A 25,515-nucleotide genomic window follows, 5' to 3' on the forward strand; every position below is an offset into this window, starting at 1 on the left:
AATCGGGCTCCTGTCAGAGTTTGCTCTGTCCCGGCAGAGAGGCTCACGGAATCCTTAGAGTGCGAGCGTCCGTACCGGGAACCTAGACGATTGGTTTCATCCCCCTTTCTGGGCCGAGTTGGGCTCTCCTGGGCAACTAATGGTAGCAAAACCCGCGAGAGCCCACCCACGTGACCGGTTTGGCGCGGAATTTTCTTGGGGTTCACGGGCTGGCCGAAGGCGCTTACGGAAGAAAAGCGGGGTACGAGCGCGAGACGCCGCCATCTCCCCCCCCCTCACCCCGCGAATATCTGCGCGCGAAGGGGATCGAGGGGCTGAAGAGGGCGGCTCTGTGTTGTGCCGTTAATTCGCTGTAACTTGTTGGTCTCAGGGCCCGGCTCGGAGCAGGTGCCGGGGGGCGGCGCAGAGCAGGGCTGCCTGCTCCCGGTGCAGGGCGCGGGGCCGGCGGGCTCGCGGGAGAGTGGGCTCGGTGCGGGCTCTGGGCCGGCGGCGGGGGTAGCTCTGCCTCAGTTTCTCTCTTCACCCGCGCAGGGAGCAGCAGCCGCCGGTAGAGCAGCGTCATGTCCTCGCCGGCCTCCGCACCGAGCCGCCGCGGCAGCAAGCGCGGGCGGGGCAGCAACCCGCCGACTCGTAAGTGCAGTTTTTCCCTGCCAGGTGGAAGTGCATCGGGATTGGGTCGGGGGCAGCTGAGTGCGGCCGCAGCCCTGCAAACTCCACTAGGAGATAAGCGTCCGGCCGGGAAGGCCTGGGCAGGCCAAGCAGTGCCCGGAGTGGGGAATGTGGGCAGCCCCCCTTGCTCTCTGTTTGGTGCTTAGCAAGGGTGTGTGCACAGTGCAGAGAACTTAACGGCCATACTGGGTCAGACCAAGGTCCATGTAGCCTAGTGTTCTCTCTTGATAGTGGCCAATGCCATGTGCCCCAGAGGGAATGAACAGAACAGGTAATCATCAAGTGATCCATCCCCTGTCACCCATTCCCAGCCTCTGGTAAACAGAGGCTAGGGACACCATCCCTGCCCATCCTAGCTAGTAGATATCTATGGACCTATCCTCCATGAACTTACCTCGTTCTTTTTTGAACCCTGTTATAGTCTTGGCCTTCACAACATCCTCTGACAATGAGATCCATGGGTTGACTGTGCAGTTGTGTGAAAAAATACTTCCTTTTGTTTGTTTTAAACCAGCTGCCTATTAATTTCATTTTGTGACCCTTAGTTCTTGTGTTATGAGAAGGAGTAAATAACACTTCCTTATTTACTTTCTCCACACCAGTCGTGATTTTATAGACCTCAATCATATCCCCCCTTAGTCATCTCTTTTCCAAGTTGAAAAGTCCCAGTCTATTAAGCTCCCCTCATGGAAGCCGTTCTATACCCCTGATAATTTTTGTTGCCCTTTTCTGTACCTTTTCCAATTCCGATATATCTTTTTTGAGATCGGGTGACCACATCTGCACGCAGTATTCAAGATGTGGGCGTACCATGGATTTATATAGCGGCAATATATTTTGTCGTCTTATTTATCCTTTTCCTAATGAATCCCAACATTTTATTAGCTTTTTTGACTGTCACTGCACATTGAGTGGATGTTTTCAGAGAACTATCCTCAATGACTCCAAGATCTCTTTCTTGAGTGGTAACAGCTAATTTAGACCCCATCATTTTATATATATAGTTGGAATTATGTTTTCCAATGTGCATTACTTTGCGTTTATCAACATTGACTCTCATCTGCCATTTTGTTGCCCAGTCACCCAGTTTTGTGAGATCCTTTTGTAGCTCTTCACAGTCTGCTTGGGATTTAACTATCTTGAGTAGTTTTGTATCATCTGTAAATGTTGCCACCTCACCGTTTAGCCCTTTTTTCCGATCATTTATGACTATACAGTACTGGTGTGGCATAGCTGCGCTGCTGTAACCCTGGCCTGTAGCATAGGCACCATCTATGCTGAGGGAACTCTACTCCCCAAGTGACCGTAGCTGCCACCTGCCAGCATCTACACCCAGGGTTGGGTCTTCCTAGCTACACTCAGGAGTGTGGCTTTTTCACATCCCTGACAGTCTAGGCCTAAGCAGCTGATGCACAAGAACAGATGGAGTCTAACTTATTTTCACCCATGTTTCCTCTGCAGGGCTAACACCTTGGGAAGAACAATAAAAGCAGCTTTTTGTCATTAAAGCACAGCCATGAGCAATGCAGTTGTACCAGTATAGGTCTGTAGTGTAGACCTGGCCTAAAACTCTCCTCTTGATTACTGCAATAGCGTTTTCTCTGGCCTTAACAAATCAAATCTTGTTAGGCTTAGGCCAGTTCAGAATGTTGCCAAAAATATTTTCCTAGTATGTTGTTTTGAGGAGATCGCCCCTCTCTTTTCATCTCTTCAGTGGCTCCCCCTTCTCAGTTGCATTGAGCATAAGCTACTTGGTCTTCACTTTCAAGGTCTGTCATGGCTTATCCCCACCTTACCCATCAACTCTTATTAACTATTGAGAAAGTCTACTTTCTTTTCCAGTTGGACCGCTTCTATCGTCCATTTGTTAAATTTTCAAATAAGTATCTTTGTGCTTTTTCCCATGCTGCCCCTTACATGCTCCTCCCTTACAGGAGGGGTTCCCTGTAAATATCTATAAAGCTACCTTATTACCCTTCTCTAAAGCTCTTCTTAAGGCTCTCTTTTTACAACGGCTAGGCTGCAGGTGTGCTGAGGCCACTGCCTGTCATACTGACCAATACTGTGACCCTGTTTCTTTGTATGTCCCTGTCTGTATCCATCTGTTGTCTCTTGTCTTCTACTTGGATGGTAAGCTTTTTGGGAAAGCTCTTTTTATTCTGTTAGTAAGTTCTGTACAATGTTCGGATTTTGGTTCAGGAGTAAGGTTTGTAGGCATTAGGATGTAATAGAGGTTAAAATTCTCAGTAAAATTTCATATACTTTTTTAATGGTAATATGTTTAGCATGTTATCCTGTTCCCAAAATTGTTTTTAACCTGTATTTATAAAATAATTAAAAATTAGTTCGATAAAAAGGGATAATAGCTTGATAAGGCTTTTTCAAAGTAATTGGTATGCTTTACTGTGTGAAATTTGAAAAATATTGTTGGAATTAAGGAACTTGTAGTGTGCATGAGAGAAATATCCTGTAGGGGGATGCATTAGGGGTATCCCTACCCTTTGGGAGTTTTTGAGTAGCTGCAATATAGAGAGAATTTTTGAAGGTAATTTGAGCCATGAAAATGTCATCCAGTGCAGGAATGGTGTAGCAGTGAAATCACAGCTCTGTCCCTTTGGGCACTCTTAAATATAACTTTTTTTTATCTTATTCTCAATATTCAGAGATTTCTTCAGCATTTTATTGATCTATTAGCCAAAGAGGAAGAGAATGTTGGCTTGGATCTTAATGAACCACTCTATATGCAGCGACTTGAGGAAGTAATACTGTAATACAGCTAAAACTAACTTGTTTTTCAGACTTAAATGCTGGTGATTTAAAGTGTCGTTTTTAAACATCTTGCAGATCAATATGGTTGGGGAACCGTTTCTAAACGTAAACTGTGACCATCTGAGATCTTTTGACACAAATCTATACAGACAGCTGATCTGCTATCCACAGGTAACATCAGGCCTTTTTTAAAGGCTTTCTTCCAGTTGAGTTCAATTTTTTTTAATTGCATTACTTAAGCATAAATTAGTATATAATTGTTTAAGATTATTGCTCAATGAGGGAGCAGTATTTATAGCTACATACCCCAGTGCTTAAGCACTTCTATAAATATCTAGAAAGATAGTATAACATTTGTGTATACAAACTTCTGCATAAAATATATTTTATTATATAAAGGTCTTAAAGTATTTACCAGATGCTTCAAAGCCACAGACAGATACCAAAGAGCTCAGGGAGGAAGTAGTTGCTGCTCTCCAAAGGCAAATTCCCATGAGAAGCTCAGAAGGCTTCCCCATTCCACTCACCAAATTTGTTGACAAGGTGTATATTGTTCTGGAATTCCTCCCAGTTGGTAGTCCATGGATCCTGCTCAGTGCTCCAGCTTATTTCTCTCTGCCATGTAGGTGTGTGGAGGAAGCAGGCAGCTTCAAAAGACAATAAGTTCAAGGCTGAATCCCAGAATGACAAAGTAATGGTCACTGGATCTTTATCAGTCTTTCTGTGCCTGTCTTAAATCTGTTATATACCTAGCTACAACTGCAACCATGGGGCTGCCTTTGCAATTCTTTTCCTTGCCTTTCTTTTGAGTCCCTCCTCTGCCTGCTCCAGAGTCTGATTCTGCTGCTGCTCATAGTTTTGCTATGGAGCAATCAGGGAGGATTAGATTTAAATCAAATAGATTTAAATCATGATTTAAATCACTAGTCAAGAAGACTCAATTTAATCATGGTTTTTTACATAAAAGTGCATTCTTGTTGGTTGTTATAACCTTAATGCATATTCTTCACAACTCAGAGATAGATGTAGGTTTCATTTTTAGAAGGTACACACTATACATTTTTAAACACTGATTTATTTTGAAAACTTTTCAGATTAGTTTTAAGGTTGTATCAGAAAATGAATGTTTGTTTGGTTATTTTATTTACCAAAGGTAATTGAAGCAGATATTTATGAAGTCATTGGGTGGTAAATTATCTCCAATTCAACAGGTTAATCATTAATATTTGGAGGATTTTCTTGCCATGGTGTATTAGAAGGAGAACATCACTAGACAGACATTTAAATTGTTTTATTTAACTAAAACAACAACGTTAAGTATTCTGGATTTTTTTTCTTCAACAGCAAACATACAATATTTTAACAAAACAAGCATATGTCCCTTGCTTCTCACATTTATCTCCAGACTTCTTCTCCTTGTCCAGATCTGTTCTGCCCCCAGCAATCTTCTATTCATTGAACTTTTTGAAACTTTGCACTTTTAGAGAGCAGTAAGGGATTGACTCTGTGTGCACAAATTTGCAGAGGGACAATAGAGTTGAGGTCTGTTGTTTCTCACCTGTATATATTTATTTATTGAAAAATATTTTTGCTGTTAGCAAGCATGTTATCTCTGGAGACACAAATCCACAGTTTGAGAACTGCAAAACTAAGCATCTCTGATGGTATCTTCTAGACTGAGCACTGTGTCCCATTGGGTAGATAGAAAGATTAACCTAAATAATTTATACAGAAGCTTGTGGAACCCCATAAAATTGGGTCCCTAATCCATGAATTATTGGAACTCATTTACAAAACTTTTCTTAAACATTACATGAATATATCGTCTCATACTATAGAATTAGAATGTATCATCCGTATTCCATAACAAGATATCTTTGAGCTATAATGTATCTTCATTAAAACTATCTTTTTCCTCAAAGCATTTTATCAAAAAAGTTGGATTTTATTTATTTATTTTTTTATTTATTTATTAATCATTGATTTTTATCCACCCTGGTCTGGAATAGTGTCTGTTGAATATTAACTGAGTACATCATAATTGGTGACTGAAAACTGTGAAGCAGAAATACTGTCTGATTTATATAGTGATATCTTCGTTTTGGTGTAAAATACCTTTAGAGTTCTGAATATTTTCCCCTTTCTAAAATCAACAATAGTGTAAGTACAGCTGCCAATAGGTACTGTCTGTGTAGACAGAAAGGCGTATATGTTTTTGCCATGTTTGTATTATACAATTTCTAAAAATTAATGATTACATCTCTTAACCTATACTTCAAAGGGAAACAAGCATCTTTATCATGAAACAGCTTCTGAAAAGCTCACATGTACTTAGTTTTTAGTTCTTGAACAGATGAGGAAGCATGTTGAAATTATTTCAATTAATGCAATTTAAATTGAGTTGAGGCTTTATGAAACTAATTTAAAAATTGTGCTTTTGAAACTTTAGGTTAGAATTTATAATGAATTAACTATAAGTGCTTTCTTTAATGTCACTAGTCTAATTTAAATTTTACAAAATTGCTATAGACCAAACACTGAAAATTATGATCCTGATACTGCAGTTGCCTAACCAGGTACCTAACTTTACTCATGTGAGCAGTCCCATGGACTTAAATAGTACTACTCATGTTTAAATTTACATGTTTGTTTGCAGTATCAGACTAAAAGAGTTTTTAATAAACTTTTCTCTAGCATAAAATCATTGCTGCTTCAAAACAAGATTGCTTCATTGTTGATACTAAAAAGTTGTTTAGACTTTCAGTGCACTAACACAATTGTCAATTTCTTATATGTGCAAGCCAAAATCGAGCAGGCTGAAGTTAGGCTCTAAGGGCAGGATTTTCCAATGCACTTTAGGTCATGATCCTGTAAAAACTTAAGGCCATAACTTTACTACAATGAGTGGCCATCTGAAATCATGAGACGTTAGTAAAGGTAAACACATGCTTAAGTGTTTGCAGGATCAGGGCCTCAATGACAAAAGCACAAGTAACATTGACATCAGGAGAAGCATAGCCTGGTCAAAGCATTTCAACTTTTGGAAAGCTTTCTAGAGAATTGCTGCTCCATGATGTGGCTAATTCTGTAGAACCAATCTGAAAATCGAAGTGAAAAGTAAAAATGTAGATAAATCCCTTAAACCTCCAGCGTTTGAGCTAAGCTTATTCTTGATTTCATATCTGCATTGTAATTCTGTGGGGGGGTTTTTTTAGGTATCTACAGAGCAGTTCCTATTCGAGTTAATCCAAGAGTGAGCAATGTAAAATCAGTCTATTAAAACCCACATTGATGTCATTCATTACCGTAAAACCGATTCAAAACGTTTGCATGGTGTTGATGAAGAAACTGAGCAGAAAATGTTTGCGGAGGAACATGTGGAAATGCTGAAAGAGCTCTCCAGAAAACCAGATATTTATGAAAGACTTCCTTTGGCTCTGGCTCCAAGCATTTATGAACATGAAGATATCAAAAAGATAAACAAAACTTTTACAAGTCTACCGGAACACCTGACTAGATAGTATAAATGCACATCTCCATTTAAAATATACACTTTCTTTGGAAATGATACTCTATATGGAGTCTTTATATAACAAAAAACAAAAAAAACAGGCCTTTGTGTATTTTAATTTGGATTTGGTACATCCCGAATAAAATTTGAGTTTTATTTACAGTAAGTTTCAGTTATCAGAGGGCCTCAGGAATCAGAAAACTTTAGATAATGCAACAGGGGTTTCAGGTAATAGGGAAGGAAGCCTTTACCTTCACTCTCCTCTTCTACTGGCTGGCTTTAAGGAAACTGGCCAGCCAGTAATTCTGCTTTCTTTGGCCATCTCTCTGCTCTGCAACAGGATCCAGATAACTGAGAAATGCAGTCACAACTAACAAACCTTGGGAAACATTATAGACGGTCCACTGAGTGGGGCTCTAAATCTTTGATGATTATTATAGTGGGGCAGTAACACCACTATAGTTCAGGTTGAGAGTAGCTTACTGTTTAAAAGCTTACTGGTTTGTATGTGCACTCGTGCCCTGGGGTAGCCAAAGAAATGCTTGTGTAGATAGCCTTTTATCGGCTGCCCCAAATAAGTCCATCTGTTTTTCAGTACTATTTGTATTGTTGTAGATAATTGTGCCCATTCACGGATTTCTTCATTTTACTTTGAATATTCTACACAGGCACCTCCATGGAAAGCTATTCAGTTTGCTTTGGATGGACTTATGTTTCCAGTTCTCCGCTCTAAGCATCCTCCTGTCTGGGATGTTACTTCTAAAATTATTTGGTGTTTTCGCTAATAATATAACATATTTGGCATTGATCTCAGCTAGAGTCTGGTACACGCTGCCCCTTTGGGGAAACAATATTTTAAATTATTCAGGGTAAAAATTGAATCTATAATGTGGTTTGAGCCCATGCTGGCAAGCCAGAGAAAAGTCATTTGTGTATGTGCAGCAGGAATGGAGCTGTTACAATCCAGACTGTTCTGCAGCTGCTGCTATTGGTCTGCTTCCCGATTGGGTCCCTCGCCTGCATCTACAGGTGATTGGTCCATGCCCTTGCATCCCCTCCTGTCCCCAAGCCCCCACTGTCCTCGTTTTGGGAACTTGAAATATGGTAACCCTGCATATGCATGGTAAGTTACTGGCACAAACTTGGTGTGCTGGGTCATGTGCCTTGCTGAGTCATGAGGCATTCAGTGCCTAGGTGCTGCCTGAAGGGATCTCAGGAGGGGTCCCTAGAAGAGCTGATTCTCCTTAATGGGCCATCAAGCAGGCTGGCCAGCCTTGATGTAAATCTGTCTAGGGGGTGTTACCCAGAAACACAACAGGTTTGAGATACAAACACACAGCTAAGTTTCATAACTTCATATACAATGATGATACATGCATACAAACAGGATAATCATACTTAGCAGACTATAACTTTTCCAATGATACCTTACATGACACATGTACAAGATTTATCAGAATTGCGCAACAGGGGTCAGACATGGTCACCTTTCTTTTATACAGCATCACACCAACTGTAGAGTCTTTGTTGATAAGAGATCCAGAAAGAACCTAGCTCAGTGTTTAAATTCCAAATTGACTTTGCAGAGCTGGCGGTTTAATTTAAAAAGTAATCTAAGCATATTTGACCTGGAAAATCTTCGATGCTTCAAAGATAGAACTCCACGACCCTTTTTAGTGATACTTGACAGAAAACAGTACTCCAGCTTTACATGTATTCTGTTAATGATTTCAGACAATTTTCATTTGATATTTCAGTTCACTCAGTCAGAGATTGGCTCATGTAATTATCAAGAACTTTGGTGTCTGATTTGGAAAAATTCTTATTTTTATAGGGCATTCTGCTTCAGCTGTTGGATCAAGAAAAGATTTCAGTCACACCAGAAGAGGCAATTTTCATGCCGAGATCAACATTTTTCTGTGTGGTGATCCTGGCACTAGTAAATCACAGCTGCTTCAATATGTCTGTAACCTGGTTCCTTGAGGCCAGTACACATCTGGGAAGGGCTCTAGTGCAGTAGGCCTCACTGCATATGTAATGAAGGACCAGAGACAAGGCAGCTGGTTCTGCAGACAGGTACTCTGGTTCTCCGTGATAATGGCATTTGCTGCATTGATGAATTTGATAAAATGAATGAAAGCACAAGATCAGTACTGCATGAAGTAATGGAACAACAGACTCTTTCTATTGCCAAGGTAAGACCCAAGTTAATATCTGTTAGATGATTAATAGGGCTGTCAAACGATTAAAAAGATTATGGCCGAAGCATGAAGGAACATACGAATGTTTAGCATATCTGGTAGATCAGTGCCGGCTACAGAAGTGCCCTGCAACTGCTTGTTCTCACTTTCTGGTGACAATGTAAATAAGAAGAGGGCAGCATTATCTCCCGTAAATGTAAACAAACTTGTTTGTCTTAGCAATTGGCTGAACAAGAAGTAGGACTGAGTGGACTTGTAGGCGCTGAAGTTTTACATTTTGTTTTTGAGTGCAGTTATGTAACAAAAAAAAAAATCTACGTTTGTAAGTTACACTTTCACGACAAAGAGATTGCACTACAGTACTTGTATGAGGTGATTTGAAAAATACTACCTTTTGTTTATCATTTTTACAGTGCAAATATTTGTAATCAAAAATAATGTACACTTTGATTTGAGTTACAACACAGAATACACTGTATATGAAAATGTAGAAAAACATCCAAAACATTAAATAAATTTTAATTGGCATTCTGTTGTTTAACAGTACAATTAAAACTGGGATTAATCACAATGAATTTTTTGAGTTAATCACATAAGTTAACTGTGATTAATTGAGAGCCCTAATGAGGAAATAAGATAATTCATAGATCCTTAGATACTAAGGTCAGAAGGGACCACTATGATCATCTAGTCCGACCTCCTGCACAACGCAGACCACAGAATCTCACCCACCCACCCACCCACTCCTGCAAAAAAACCTCTCACCTATGTCTGAGCTATTGAAGTCCTCAAATCGTGGTTTAAAGACTTCAAGGAGCAGAGAATCCTCCAGCAAGTGACCCGTGCCCCATGCTACAGAGGAAGGCGAAAAACCTCCAGGGCCTCTTCCAATCTGCCCTGGAGGAAAATTCCTTCCCGACCCCAAATATGGCGATATGCTAAACCCTGAGCATATGGGCAAGATTCACCAGCCAGATACTACAGAAAATTCTTTCCTGGATAACTCAGATCCCACCCCATCTAACATCCCATCACAAGCCATTAGGCCTATTTACCATGAATATTTAAAGATCAATTAATTACCAAAATCAAGTTCGTAATGATTAAACTACAGCCATGTCAGAACGTAATCAGGATCAAGCATGAGGCAGAATGGTTGAACAACCCTTAATATAAAACTCCAGTGCTGTTAGTGTCAAAAACAAGAAGCAAATTCTGCAAAATTTTACTCATGCCAAGTAAATTGTTAGCAAACGATCCTGCTGAAGTTAGTAGAACTACTTGCATAAGGCTTACTCAGGCCTTGTCTACACTACCAAGTTTTGTCGCTAAAAACTGCCTTTTGGCGACAAAACAGCAAGAGCGTACACACTACAATGGGACTTTTGTCACAGAAAACACCCAGTTTTGGCGACAAAAATCTTTCGCCCCTTCGAGAGACTTTTCTGTCTTTTCCCCTCCATTTATTGTTGACAAAGAGCCAGTGTAGACACGGCTGATTGCTTTGTCACAGAACTGGCTTCTGCCAGAATCCCACAATGCCTGCCCTGATTGCTGTGCTCAGTGTTTTGATCTCTGCTGCCCTGCAAGACCATGCAGTCCCATGAGTCTGTGCCCGTTTGCCAGGCCCAGTATCAACCAGCCTCTCTGCCACCACGATGCCCCAACCGCCACACCCCGTGGCCCCAGGAACGCCTGTGTTCACGTCCCCCCCACAATTGTCCTCGCGCCGCCATCCCCCAGCCAGGCTCCACACACACTGCAATACAATTGGAAAGGTAATGTAGGAACTAGAGAGAAGACTATTGACAGAAATACAACCTCAAAGGTGAGTAAGAGTATAGATGTTGGAGCTGTATTTCAGTGATAACATTCAGCATGTTGCAGACTCAGCATATATGGCTGCACACTGCATGTAATACTCCTTCCAGATAACCTTGTTCCATTTTGTACCCAAGCTTTTGTAATGAGGTTGTTTCTCTTGATCCTAGAGAACCCTTTTATGAAGCATTTTTGGTGAACCCAGCAAGAGTTAATTCTTTAAAGTCTTTCTTGTTAGAAGAAGCAAGTCTTGGGACTCTTAACATAGTTGCTGGAATCTTCCTTCCACTGGGAAAGGTTTTTTACTCTCAAATGTGTTTCCTTTTGACAGGCTGGAATTATTTGCCAACTGAATGCTCGCACCTCTGTCCTAGCAGCCGCTAACCCTATAGAGTCGCAGTGGAATCCAAAGAAAACTACTATTGAAAACATCCAACTTCCTCATACGTTGTTATCCAGGTATTACAATTAGACTTACGTTTCCATGATGCATGCTTGCTTGGTTTTTTACAAAACAACTCTCTCTGTCTCCCTATTTTGTGTGTGTGTATATGTAATATAAAAAGTGTCTGTGTGTGGTGTGCAGGAACATGTTGATTGGGGGTGACATTTGCAATGTAGAAAGCGAAAGCTTTTTCCATATTTACTTTAAAAGTAATGTTGTTAACTAATACCCTAGCAGAGGACTGTAAATGGCTGACCAGTTTCTAGCATATAGTGCTTGGTATTGAATAATGGGATTTGGCAGCGTCTCTAAGGTTTTATTGTGTCCATTGTTCTGTTTGCTTCAAGATTTTGTGTCACTGCACCAGCACTGGGATTTTCAAATCTCGAGTATTTTACATTTAGTTCTAAGGACATGTATCTACTCTGGAGGTGGAGTGTAATTTCCACCTCAAGTAGATATACCTGCTGTAATGGTCATCAAGCCACAGTGCTAAAAATAGAAGTGTAGCCACATCAGTGCAAGCAGTGGGACAGGATAGGTGTTCCAGGCATGATCCCATCTGAAACTCTTCAGTGCATACACAGACAGCTAGCCAGTTCTGCCAGGGCAGCAACACTTCCTTTTTTACAGCACTAACTCAGAGCTAACCTGGGTATGTCTACCCAAGCTGGAAGTTACACCTCAGCTCCAGTGTAGACATACCTGAGTTGCCTTTTCTTCCTGTCAAGCTGTGTTAGTAGCTGGAGTAAGTGTTTCATGAACAATGATAGAGGCATTGCATCTTCAGAAGAGTATAAAAATGAGTCTTTCAGCCATTGCATGCTTTACAAATTAGGAAGCCAAATATAATAGTATACAAGTGTATGGTTTGTATTCTTATGCCAAGTGTCACCCTATTTTCTGTTTTTTATAGGCTTGAGCCTATTGATGATAAATTAAGATTTTTAACCTCTCAAAATATGTACCATACCTCATACCATGAGGCACCTAGAACTCTTTTAGGCAGTGAAGAAAATAAGTAACTATGGATGATTGAGCATCTAATTCCATTGATTTAATAAATTACAGGTAGTTGTCATCTTTTGAAATCTGACTAAAAATATGCCTATCGCATCCTTCTCAGAATACAGTTGCACCCAGGAATTATTCAATACATTAAGAAGACAGACTTCAAATACATGTAAATACATTCCCCCTCAAGATCAAACTGGAAGCATATGTAGACTCCATCACCTCATCAGGCAGAAGCTTGAATAAATGACGTTTACGCTATGCGTGGAAGGTCCCAGCCTTCAGACATTCTTAGGCGAATGATGGGAGAAAATTCCATAGTTGAAAGCCCTCTGAAAACATCCTGCCTTCAAATACTCAGGTCTGTAGACTGAAAGCAAAATCACATTTTTTTTTCCTCCTTTTTTACGTCCTGATAGTATCCGGTACTCATGATGTAACGAATAAAATGTCAGATTTTAGATTTCAGACAGCTTCACTTGGTTGATCAAAATCATGAAACCAAGTAATGTAAATGGTGGAAAAAGTTTATGCACTAAGTATTGAATCTTTATTCCATGCAGATTTGATCTGATCTTTCTAATGTTGGACCCGCGAGATGAAGCCTACGACAGACGTCTTGCGCACCACTTGGTTGCGCTGTTCTACCAAAGTGAAGAGCAGGTGGAAGAAGAGTACATGGACATAGCAGTATTGAGGGATTACATTGCGTATGCTCGTAGCTATGTTAATCCTAGACTAAGTGAAGAAGCAAGTCAGGCCCTTATTGAGGTAAAAAATTGTGGATGTGAAATTTAAAGTACGTGATTTAAAAAGAAGGGGGGAAAAAAATCTTCCTGGGGGATAAGATGTACCAGAACTGTGTAAACCATTTCCTTTATTAGGCTCTTGAAATCTTTTTAAAATCTATATTCTGTATTGACTATTCTCCTTCCTTTTAATCCTGCATAGAAGTCATTCTGTCCAAACCAGTCTGTCCCTGAGCAGGTTTCCCATACTCTTACAGAACCATCACATAATTTCAGTAGAACTTGAACTTTCTCATGCTTTTGTGTAGATATAGCTGTACAGATAGTAGTGATAGGCTTTAGCATTCCACATATTCTTTTGTGGTTTGAGACCAGATTTAACATTAATAACTGTCTCAGTTTCATGGTAACTGCAACTGTATTTCCCCCTCCATGATTCACTCTGGAAATACCCAGTCAAGTCTCCAGCCATCATCTGTCTCTGTATAGGGACCCTTCTGAGAGGGATATTAAGGCTGCACAGCTCCCTGCCATCCACTGTGATATCCCCAGCAAGCGTGCATTGCTTTCTCGGAGGACAATAATAGTGATTTTTACCTGTCACCCCACAGCTCTTCCAAGCAAACATTTATCCACAGGGCAAAAGCATTATAGAGAAAACAGAAACAATAAACAGATTTAAATTCCCACTAAAGGTCACTAATTTTCCAAATGGGGAGGCTGATGGGCCCCACCTCCCTTCCACCTTTCCGCAAAGAGGTGGGGCCTCCCCTTGGGCAGTGAGTTATGTCCATTTGCTGAATCAAAACGAAGGCCATGGGTCATGCTCATCCTTTTATACCAAAGCCCTTCCTTTGTTTCCTGGATAACACAGCCTGACCCAGTCTATGCAAACCACCACCAGGAGTGGAACTTCTCTGGAAGAGTTTAACATTCATCAGTTTAATGCAATGATCCCCAAAGATACTGTGTAGGGTGCAGGAATAATCTGCCCAGTTTATTATGGCTTTGTACAGGATCAAGCACAAGGAGAAACCTACTAGCTGTGGTAGATGTCAGTCATGGCAAGGGAAATAGTGAAGATGTATATGGCATTTATGTTTAAGGGGATACACAATATTTGGAATTTTTTTTCCAGGCTGATAATCCTCTGAAGGATGGAGTCTGGATACATCCTACATAATACATCTGTGAATTACTCATACATAAAACATTCCCCCCTTCCTTCTCCTTCAGGCTTATGTGGACATGAGAAAGATTGGCAGTGGTAGAGGAATGGTTTCTGTATATCCCAGACAGCTTGAGTTTTTGATCCGTCTGGCAGAAGCTCATGCTAAAGTACGTTTTTCCAACAAAGTTGAAATGATGTTGAAGAAGCAAAATGCCTCCATCGGGAAGCTCTGAAACAGTCTGCTACTGATCCAGGAACTGGCATTGTGGACATATCCATTCTCACTACAGGTTTGTGTTCACATAAGGATAAATTAGTATCTAATGGGTCTGGCTTGAGAAAACTGTATGCTATTTCAGTTTGGTGATGTTATCTTCAGTGATTGGTTTGTGGATTTGTAAATGCTTCAGATTGGATATTGAGCAATCCAGGTAATAAATGTCAAACCTGGATGTAATGTCAAGGTCAGTATATTCATTTTACAATGAAATCCGATTTTTAATTGAAAAACTTTTTACTTGAAATCTGCAAAACTTTCCCCAAATATAGCTAATACCTAAGGTGAACAGTTGATACAGCAGCCTATATTGTTAGCCCTCTTTCGGCTACAAAGAATTCAGTTTCTAATGTTAACATTCTCATATTTAAAGCAGAAATGACAGTCAACGTTATATCCTTTGTAAATTCTCTGTCCTTTTTTCCAAGGGATAAGTGCCACGGCCCGTAAACATAAGGAGGAGCTGGCTCAAGCCTTGAAGAAGCTTATCCAGTCAAAGGGCAAAACACCAGCTCTAAAATACCAACAGCTTTTTGATGATCTCCATGCACAGTCTGACGCAGTACGTTTCTGCTTTCTTTGTGTACTACTTCGATTTTTTTTTAAAAACTTTTCCATCTCCTGGGGGATGTTCTGTGTACTCAGCAGGGTCCTCAGCACCGATTATAGTTGTATCTCAGTTGAATAGGAAAACTAAATGGAAATCTTGAGTAACAGTGGAGAGGTTATTTTACCTCTGTGTTTGGCACTCATGTAACTGCTGCTGGAATACTTGGCCAGTTCTGGTGCCCACAGTTCAAGAAGGATGTTGATAAATTAAAGGGGGTTCAGAGAAGACCCCTGAGAATGATTAAAGGGTTAGAAAACATGCCTTAAAGTGTTACTCAGAGCTCAGTCTATGTAGCTTAACAAAGAGAAAGTTAAGGGGTAAGTTGACTGTAGTCTAAGTATCTACATGGGGAATAAATACTAAGTATGGGCTCTTCAATCTAGCAGAGAAAGATGTAATATGATCTAATGGAAGTTGGACAATTTTTAAATCAAGGTTGGATGTTTTTTTAAAAGATACGCTCTAGAAATTGTATGTATGTGTTTGTTATACAGGTAATCAGTGTTTACAGTAGATCCTTCTGGCCTTGGAATCTATTTACTTGTTGTCCACCTGACACATCAATAGGTATAAGATTAGCTTGCTAGTCAGTTGGTCATTAGGTGTTCCTGATTAACTAGCTTAATTCTGGTATCAGTTAGTGTTTCTTTCATAGACGTAAGTTCCACCTGTGGAATAGAAGAGATCTTGATTACTTACATGCTTGTCCTGCTGACAAAAATAAGCTGATTATTCTGATCAGCTATAGGTGTCTATTCTGGTTTGCACATCAACAAAATCATAAGCCATGATCGCAGAATCTCTTATTACCATTGAGGATGCACAAGCCAGAAAGAATCCACTTTAACTGTTGCATTCCAGGATGAATTTCACAGCTTAAAAAGACAAAAACTTTTACCTAAAACCTGGCAAACTTACATGGAAGTTGGTGAGACAAGCAGAATCCCATGATTTTTCTTGGGGGGCTTTGTAACATAGCCTTTTGTATATGTTCTCAGACTTTTCTCTCTTCTTTAAGGCTGTCACTAAAGAAATGTTTGAAGAAGCACTTCGTGCCTTGGCTGATGATGACTTCTTGACTGTTACTGGAAAGACTGTTAGATAGCATTTCATTACAGCAAACTTAACAGCAGAGTTTTACTGTTTTTTTTTTTTTCCACGTACTTCCCTTGAGACCTGAATCACGTTTAAGAATATTATTCTCCGTAGCAAAATTCACGATGGTGACCTGTTGGTGAGCACCACTGTCGGCACTGTAAATAACTAGATTCTCTGAAGGACTGCTAAAAGGTTAAATTAAACACCGCTATATTTGTTTCAATAAAATGGGTTACTAACATTTCGTGTATTTTCAATAAAGTGCTTGGTAAAACAAGCTCACAATTTTTATGCATTTTAAAGCCCAAATGTCAAAATTCATCTAGAACTACTGCGTTTTGATATAAATGCAATTTTAAATCAGTGCAGATTATGCTGTAGTATTTTTACTACAGAGAGATTAGTGCTTGTGACTTTTGGAAATTAAAATCCACTGGTTTTATTAATAACTTATTTGCCTTTCTATGCATTTCAAAAAGTGAAGCTAAATCTTGGTGAACACTTCACCCCAGTGTCCAGCAACTGCAAACAGACTTCATTTTGTTTTCTAGCAGTTTAAAAGAACCAAGTAACCATTTTTCCTTTTCCTTCAGATTACTGCTTCCTCCCATCAATGTTTGTAATTGCTGTTAAAAGATGTCTTTCTGCTTTCAACTTAAACATTTACCATAACAAGCTACAATGAAGTCCAAGTTTCACATTAGGTCATTTTCCTACAGTCAACCCGTATTGCTGTAAGATTTATAATTCATAGGACAGTTCAGACTATCTTCCTGGTCATTTTCTCTCTTCTGTTGGGGTGGGAATTTAAATCAGAGGATGCAGCATGTAGGCATAAGACTAATACTACAGACATTTTATAAATGTGGAAAAGTGGCCTTTGGCTATTTAATTATGCTCCTCGTCTGCTCTCAGAGCATAAGGTCAGTTCTCACACTATTTCAGATTATGCACAGCTTCTCTACATGTAAATGAGATCAAGAGCATTTGAACATGACAAAAGAAAGTTTCTCTAGAAAACTGAAAACAAGCTAAAGATGAATAAAGTTCAATACATTAGAAACTGATCATTTAATCCTACTGTATTGAATTAGTCAACATTCAGTACAGTAAAAAAAGTAAGCAAAGTATTTGAGTGTTCTGTAGTACTAAGTTATTGGAAAGGGGGTAAATAGCAAGGAGGACAGAACTTGTAAATGACAACTGTTAGTCGTCAGTAGCACTTAAGCTAGGCACACAAAAACTAATGCTGATATATGCCTGGGAATGTATGTTAGAAGGAATAATGTGAAATATTTATACAGGCTGCTGGGTTCTAAATTAACCACTAAGAAGAAAGTTGTGGGTGTCTTTAGTTCAATGAAAAATTCTGGTCTCCGTGGAGCAGCAGTCAAACTGAACAAGGGGGTAGGCTGCTTAAGGAATGGAATAGAAAATACTACCAAAAATGTCAACTCATTGAAGTCATGGTACACTACATTTGGAATACTGAGTTCAGTTCTGGTTCACCCTGTCAAATAATACAGCATACCTAGAGAGGATTCAGAAATGAGTGTTACTAACTTATAGAATACATTATGGCAGAGGCTAAGAGCTTACTAGGATAAGACACTAATATGAATAAAAGATTTTAAAAGAGGCGGGGGGGGGGTGCCTAAAGCCATTAAACTTTATTCTTCAGACCACAAACCAACCTGTGATTCAGAAGGTTAGGAAGAAACTTCGATGTTTATTACAAGTTGTCCACAACATGTTTTCTTGCTCTTTTCCTTTAAGCATCTGGTACTGGTCTTGATCAGAGAGGATGTAGAACTAAATTGATGACTGGTCCAACGGCAATTCCTCCGTTAGGTTTCTCCAGGAAGGAGGAATAATGAAAAGCTATTTTGATAAAACTTGAATTAAAACAGAACATGCCCCGTTACTGCTGTTGGAGGAGAAATCCCTAAAGTAAAGATCAGTCTTCAAGAACCGAAAGAATTATACAGAAATAGCAGGCTCCATTTGCTTACAACCTAAAGCTACATTTTACCTACAACAAATTTAAAATGCATGTTGAAACATGCCTCTCAAAAACACTGACAGGAAAGTTTCTTTCCCTGAAATAAATACAAAACACTAATTAATCGTGGTGTTTTCCAACTTTTGAACTTCAGCTCCCTTTCAATTCAGCAGCATTCCCCACTCTCCATTTGCTGATATTTTTGTCCCCCGTTTCAAAAATAGCAAGTAAGGCTTATAGTACTTCCTTTGGGAAATTAAGCTGGAGTCTAATCAAGCTGTCAGAAACCTTTTCCTGATCTTCAGCCTATGTTTTTATATTCACAGCATTCATAATCAATGTATTATCCTGAAAATAATTCCTCTCCAATCCTTACTGTTATAAAGAATATCTTTAGAAGAAAGAGGTAGCAGCTTCCCACTTGTTTGACTCTTATGCTTTTGCTCAAATGTCCCTATTCTGTGAAGGAAGCAAATTGGAAATTCTCTGGAGCGGGGGAATAAATTTCCAGATCACTGCATGCTACTTTGAGGTGGCTCTTAAAGTTTCTATGTGATCGTACACATAAGTACCAGATCTATTTGAAGAATTTATTCTTAGTACACAATAATTGGTAATACCTTACATGTGAACACAAACAGATGGGTGAGAACCTCTCAAGTCCCACATTAGTAACTAGGTCAATAAAATTATAGAAACATTTTAGAATTGTATTTGAAAGCTGTTCTTTAGTGAAGGTTCTGATTATAGGATTGGATCTTTCCCTATATGAACTAATGCTTTCCCATCACAAACATCAATCCTAAAATATACAGTAGAAAGGGGAAAACTGGGAAGAGAAAGGTATAAGTATCTCCACAAATGGTTGCTCTAACAGATTGAGAATTTATGTTCATGTGAAGTCTCCATAAAGGAATAGTGATATGTTTTCAATTAATCCAATGTTCACTCCAATTTATTAAGATGTCTTTATGCTACCCTTCCATGTGGGTGATTAAACCTAGCTGTAAATGGAGAATGGAATGCACAGCAATGAAAGAGCAGTCTCGTCTGTCCAAGATCTGACATTCCTAATATCAATAATAAGCAAGAAAACCTTATTCAGGCTCCTTTATGCATAAAGTAGTAAAAAGGTGTCATAAATATAAAGGGAAGGGTAACCACCTTTCTGTATACAGTACTATAAAATCCCTCCTGGCCAGAAGCAAAACCCTTTCACCTGTAAAGGGTTAAGAAGCTAAGGTAACCTTGCTGGCACCTGATCCAAAATGACCAATGAGGGGACAAGATACTTTTAAATCTGGACTGGGGGAGAACAAAGGGTTTGGGCTGTCTGTGTGATGCTTTTACTGGGAACAGATCAGGAATTCAGCCTTACAACTCCTGAAAAGTTAGTAAGTAATCTAGCTAGAAAATGTGTTAGATTTTCTTTTGTTTAATGGCTTGTAAAATAAGCTGTGCTGGAGGGAATGTATATTCCTGCTTTTGTGTCTTTTTGTAACTTAAGGTTTTGCCTAGAGGGAGTCTCTATGTTTTGAATCTCATTACCCTGTAAAGTATTTACCATCCTGATTTTACAGAGGTGATTGTTTTACCTTTTCTTTAAATAAAATTCTTTTAAGAACCTGATTGATTTTTCATTGTTCTTAAGATCCAAGCGTTTGGGTCTGTGTTCACCTGTACCAACTGGTGAGGATTCTTATCAAGCCTTCCCCAGGAAAGGGGGTATAGGGCTTGGGGGGATAGTTTGGGGGAAGACATCTCCAAATCTCTTTCCCTGTTCTTTGTTTAAAACGCTTGGTGGTGGCAGCATTCTGTTCAAGGACAAGGCAAAGTTTGTACCTTGCGGAAGTTTTTAACCTAAGGTGGTAAGAATAAGCTTAGGAGGTCTTTCATGCAGGTCCCCACATCTTACCCTAGAGTTCAGAGTGGGGAAGGAACCTTGACAAAAGGGTATAAGACAAATGTTAAAGTTACTTTCCACATACCCATTAGAGGACATAGCATTGGCAATTACAATGGGACAGCACAAATTTCCACTCTCCTGGAATGGAATGCTTTCACAAAAGGGAATAAATGCAAAATTAATGGAAATAAGCATCGTGTCATAAGATTAGTTCAGAAAAGTCAGGAGGAATGGAACAACAAAGCAGTTCGGGGGGGAAAATGTCACTTCCGTTCATTACTAGTTTCTAATTTTGATGCCTGTACTATTCGTTTCACCGGGCTGTTGCTATGTAAGCTTGCCACACCAAGCAAACAGAAAAAGCAAGTTCAAAACTTCCTGGGACTTTAAGAGGGGAGGGGTATTCACCTGTCTATCTGGATGCAGTTCAGAACAGTGGCCATGGTGGGCATTGTGAGATATCTCCTGGAGGCCACTTAGTGGAACATAAGCAATGCAGAGTTTACTCTGTGTAAGGTGTTATTGGTGTATGGTTATACTTTTGGTATGTATTATAATAAATGTTGCTGCAATTCAAAATGGAAGTCTAAGAATTCAAGATGGGGCATGTTGTAGGAAAGGTTTGAACTCCATCTTGGTATCCTTTCTTCATGGCATTTTCCCACCAAAACTCTGTTTCCTGCCAGAACTTGAGGGACTGAGAGCTGGCTGGAACGCATTGGGGGCAGTGTCTGCCAGAGTGTGCCTCGGGAATTTGTGCCACATAGAGCATATAAGGAACTGTCTGCGGTGACACAGGGGCTGTCCACCATTGAGGCAGCCACGTCCAGTTTCTTTGCATGGGCATCGGATCAAGACTTCAGTCACTAATACCTGCCAAGGACTTTGATACTTACCTGATATCTGATTCCTGTATTCTATCAAAGGATCCAGTGAAGACTTTGCCATCAGCCCAGATCTGTTGATCTGCTGTTTCGGCGGTAGAGAGCCAGATCCTCTGATGTTCCTTAGACTCTGAGATGGTCCATCAGCTGCCGGTGACCTCCCTCTACAGTGAAAGAGAGAAAGTAATTGTTTTTTGGGTACTTAATAGTTTAACCGAGGGACCGTTTAAGGTCTGGGCTCTATGCCCCTTGCTGGAATTTATTCTTGGGTATTTGTAGTGATCCCCCTCAGTGAACCTGTTCCCCTCCTCCCCTCCCCCCCCCCCGCCCCCAGTTGCAACTATCCCTTAGTAAATCTTCTTTCTGTTTCAGGTTACATTCTCTCTATCCTTTATTTCAATGCAACACAGGCGGAAGGCACACAGATTTCTAAGTCTCCCAGTTGATAGATGCTGGTAGGCATCAAACCTGTTATTTGTCACCTCCTTATTATTCCATAACAGAGATTTTGGGGTAACAACTGACACTGTGTTGCTCTAACTTCTAATAGTTTATTATGTTGGTGTAGCAAGCGAGTTAAAATGGCGGGAGGAGCACTACAATGTGTACATCTCCATTGTTAGGTCAACGTAAGCTGCCTGATGTGAACAAAACTGTGTAGTGTACACATGACCTTAGTGATGCAAGTATAGTCAGATGCGTCATTCAAAAAGAGATCATGTGTGATTCTGTCTTTATCACTGTCTGATCTTCCATTCATGTTGGATTTGGGTGGGTAAACTAATACTGAAAAATCTCTGGCTGTAAGTGAATCTTAGACCATGTCTACACTATACAGTTTTGTGTACTGTATATTGTAAAGCATACAGTTTTGTGTACTCCGCTGACAGAAGAAGCATAGTGTGGACACACCACAGCAATTTAACTACAGTGGTGCCTGTACATTGATGTAACTTAAGTCGACTTAACTTTGTCGTGTAGACATATCCTTACAATCTTAACAAAAATTCTTTGTAGTTTTTTATACAGTGAGGGACAAAACAAGCATGTAAATGAAGTTACCATTCCTGAAATGCACCTGAAGAAGTGGTTTTTTACCCACAAAAGCTTATGCCCAAATAAATCTGTTAGTCTTTAAGGTGCCACCGGACTCTTTGTCATTCCTGAAATGGTCACTTTTCAAAAGGTGACAGTGCTGAGAACTGGTACATTTAAACAGGAGCAGATTAGCTGGACAAAGGTTGTAGAGGGTTAGCGTTTACCAAGTTGTTTGATGAAACCGGAGTTTATCGGCCAAATAAAAACTCAAAAGCTAACTATTTAGTTTAGCAGAATTTAATTGAAATGATGGGCTGTTTAATCACTCATATTGTAATAATGTCTATATGCATAAATATATTTTTTTGTGTTGGCACCGGAACAATTTTACAGGAGCATGTTATGACGTATAAAAATCAGACGTTCAAAGAGAAATCAGAGTACAGTGTAGATACAAATCCTTCACATCAGGACTGAAACAAATTCAAAACAGCTTTTCATTGCTCCTGTTAATGATTAGTCTTAATTTAGGGTATATACCAAAGATGTGTATTGGTTCTTGTTTTACAGTTATATTTTTGTCCCCCTCCCCAGTATGAAGGAAGAAATATAGAAATTCTGCTAGTTGCATGTGACTGCATCATTATCAAATAAAGTTTTTACTTTGAATAAAGCTAATGTTAAAAGTGTTTATATTCTTTTACTGATTTTCAGTTTTAGAATAAATAATCCAGTCAAAATGCATACAGGAAAACATGAGTATCAATCCTACTATTTCCCATATGCTAAGCAAGTAGGCTACCCTATGAGCTAATTCCCCTTTTTGCAGAAGTATGCCAAAGCAGTTGATAACCACAAAAACTGTGTGCTTCTCCAGTATATGATATTCTACTGTAATAGTTCATATTTCAACTGTACATAATTTCAGTGTTGTTGCTGTTGTGTTGGTCTTTCTACTCACAACAGAAAAAATGTACCTTTTATCTAGCTTCCAAACAGAAGGCAGTAAAGGTTTTTAATATTATTCATTTATTTCTTTACAACTGCAGTGTTTAGTATTTCATTTTGGAATTAAGCCATGGGGGAAAGATGAGAACAGCAGAAAAGAAGGTTTTCAGGATATGTGTAATCGTTTAAAGAGTTCTGATTACGTTTTAGAGTTATTTTTATTAAATAATCAATGGGACAAATCGTTTTGTATTAATTGATTTCCCAAAAGTCAAGTAATTAATTGTGTTTTAATAGCTTTGTTTGTGTATGAGACTTCTTCAGATAAATAAATATTAATTGCATTTTCTTCTGTTTGTTGCACATACAAGTCTTGAGAAATAAGAAATGCAAATTAAAACAAAAAACATCACATACAAGAATATGGAAGAGTAAAGAAAAGAAGTTTTGTAATTAATTGCTATTTGCTCCCTTCCCTGACACAGCCAAAAAAAATGTTTATGGAGAATGCGGGCATCGATCCCGCTACCTCTCACATGCTAAGCGAGCGCTCTACCATTTGAGCTAATTCCCCAGCTGTATGGTCTACACAGTAGGTTGTTCACAAAACGTTTTCGAGCAGCTGTCTTCAAACACCGCAAGCTCTCCAGTCAGAGAATAAAATGGTGTCTGATGATCCACCATTGAGCACTAGCAAGGACTCCCAGATACTTACTCAGCCTACTCAGGAAGTACAGTTCTTTCAAAGACTGCAATGTTTCTGTCACCTCTGAGAGGCTGTGTCATCAAGCTGACCAACCGTGATCTTCACCTGCTCTCATCCTTTTGTCTCTTCAATTCCTTTGTCCACATTCAAAATGGAGTGTTCTATTGTTTAAAAGCAAGCACATCTGATTACTCTCATTGCAGGCTATATTTTGACCCTAGAAATATTCACAGCATTGCTTTAACTGGTTTCTTGAGCACTGAGGTTTACCAACATGCATCTTATTCTCAGAATAAAACACAATGTAACAGTTAGCGTCACTGGGTTAATATTCTTTGATCAATAGCAGCAAAATCTGCAATCGCTCTCAGTCAGTCTCTCCAGCCACTACTATCACAAGACCACAGGAGGGGCTCTCTTTTTGAGAATTAACATCTCAATTACAAAAAGAAAAGGAGTACTTGTGCACCTTAGAGACTAACGAATTTATTTGAGCATAAGCTTCCATGAGCTACAGCTCACTTCATCGGATGCATTGCTACTCTGAAACCTCTCAATTACAGTGGTTGCACAAGAAAAGTTTCTTCTATTTTTGAAAAGACATGCCAGTTTGAAAGACATTCTATATATTTAAGATAGAGAATACTATGAGCACACAAAGAAAAGGAGTACTTGTGGCACCTTAGAGACTAACAAATTTATTTGAGCATAAGCTTTCGTGAGCTACAGCTCACTTCATCGGATGCATTCAGGAATGCATCCGATGAAGTGAGCTGTAGCTCACGAAAGCTTATGCTCAAATAAATTTGTTAGTCTCTAAGGTGCCACAAGTACTCCTTTTCTTTTTGTGAATACAGACTAACATGGCTGCTACTCTGAAACCTGTCAATATGAGCACACAGTTAATGTATTGGCTAAATGTAATTGTAAATGAGATTATCTTCATTGAGCAGGTATGTTTCCAGTGGGGTCCAGCAGGGATCAGTTCTTGGACCTACACTATTTAAAATTTTATCAATGACCTGGAAGAAAACAAAATCATCACCCAAAGTTTGCAGATGAGACAAAAACTGGGGGAGTGGTTAATAATGAAGAGGACAGGTCAGTGCATTGTGAGCAATATGCGCTGATTTTCTAAATTGGGGGCAAACAAACAATATGTATTTTAATATGGCTAAATGTAAATGTATTCTTCGAGGAACAAAGAATGTAGACCATACTTACAAGATGGGAGACTCTATCCTGGAAAGCAGAGACTCTGAAAAGGATTAGAGAGTGTGGTGGATAATCAGCTGAACATGAGGTCTCAGTATTAGATATAAAAATGCTCACATTCCAGGACAATTGAACACAGTTTATAGAAGAGTAAAATAATGCTAATCTGTTCCACCTCATAGTTAGCTGTAACATTGAGTACCTTTCCCAGAACTGAAGAACAGCTCTATGTAAGATCAAAAGCTTGTCTCTTTCACCAAAAGAAGCTGGCACAATAAGAGATTACCTCACTCTTTTTGCCTCTTTGATATAATATTAAAGGTGTTTTTATGGACACCAATTTCTCTTGGAATTGTCACACGCCTCCTGGTCACCTTACCTTTTCCATGCTATAAAAACAGAAAAATGACACAACCCTCTGTTCTAACTGTATTTGCAAATGGGATGACCTGATTAAAAAATCATCCCTGACATAGCTTTT

General features: G+C 39.4%; 1 protein-coding gene across 1 annotated transcript; it reads left to right on the forward strand.

The window, feature by feature from the left end:
- Positions 1–2,959: 2,959 nt before the first annotated feature.
- Positions 2,960–17,953, forward strand: LOC102937336 (DNA replication licensing factor mcm4-B). The gene is given in 11 exon segments (XM_043539638.1): positions 2,960–3,428; positions 3,514–3,609; positions 6,654–7,978; positions 8,784–8,990; positions 8,993–9,144; positions 11,303–11,430; positions 12,994–13,201; positions 14,416–14,539; positions 14,542–14,640; positions 15,056–15,189; positions 16,256–17,953. Coding segments are annotated over 9 exon segments (1,281 nt in total). The 5' UTR covers positions 2,960–3,428; positions 3,514–3,609; positions 6,654–7,836; the 3' UTR covers positions 16,343–17,953.
- The last annotated feature ends 7,562 nt before the right edge of the window (positions 17,954–25,515 follow it).

Source organism: Chelonia mydas, chromosome 2 (genome assembly GCF_015237465.2).
Source record: "Chelonia mydas isolate rCheMyd1 chromosome 2, rCheMyd1.pri.v2, whole genome shotgun sequence".
In the NCBI taxonomy this organism is placed as follows: domain Eukaryota; kingdom Metazoa; phylum Chordata; order Testudines; family Cheloniidae; genus Chelonia; species Chelonia mydas.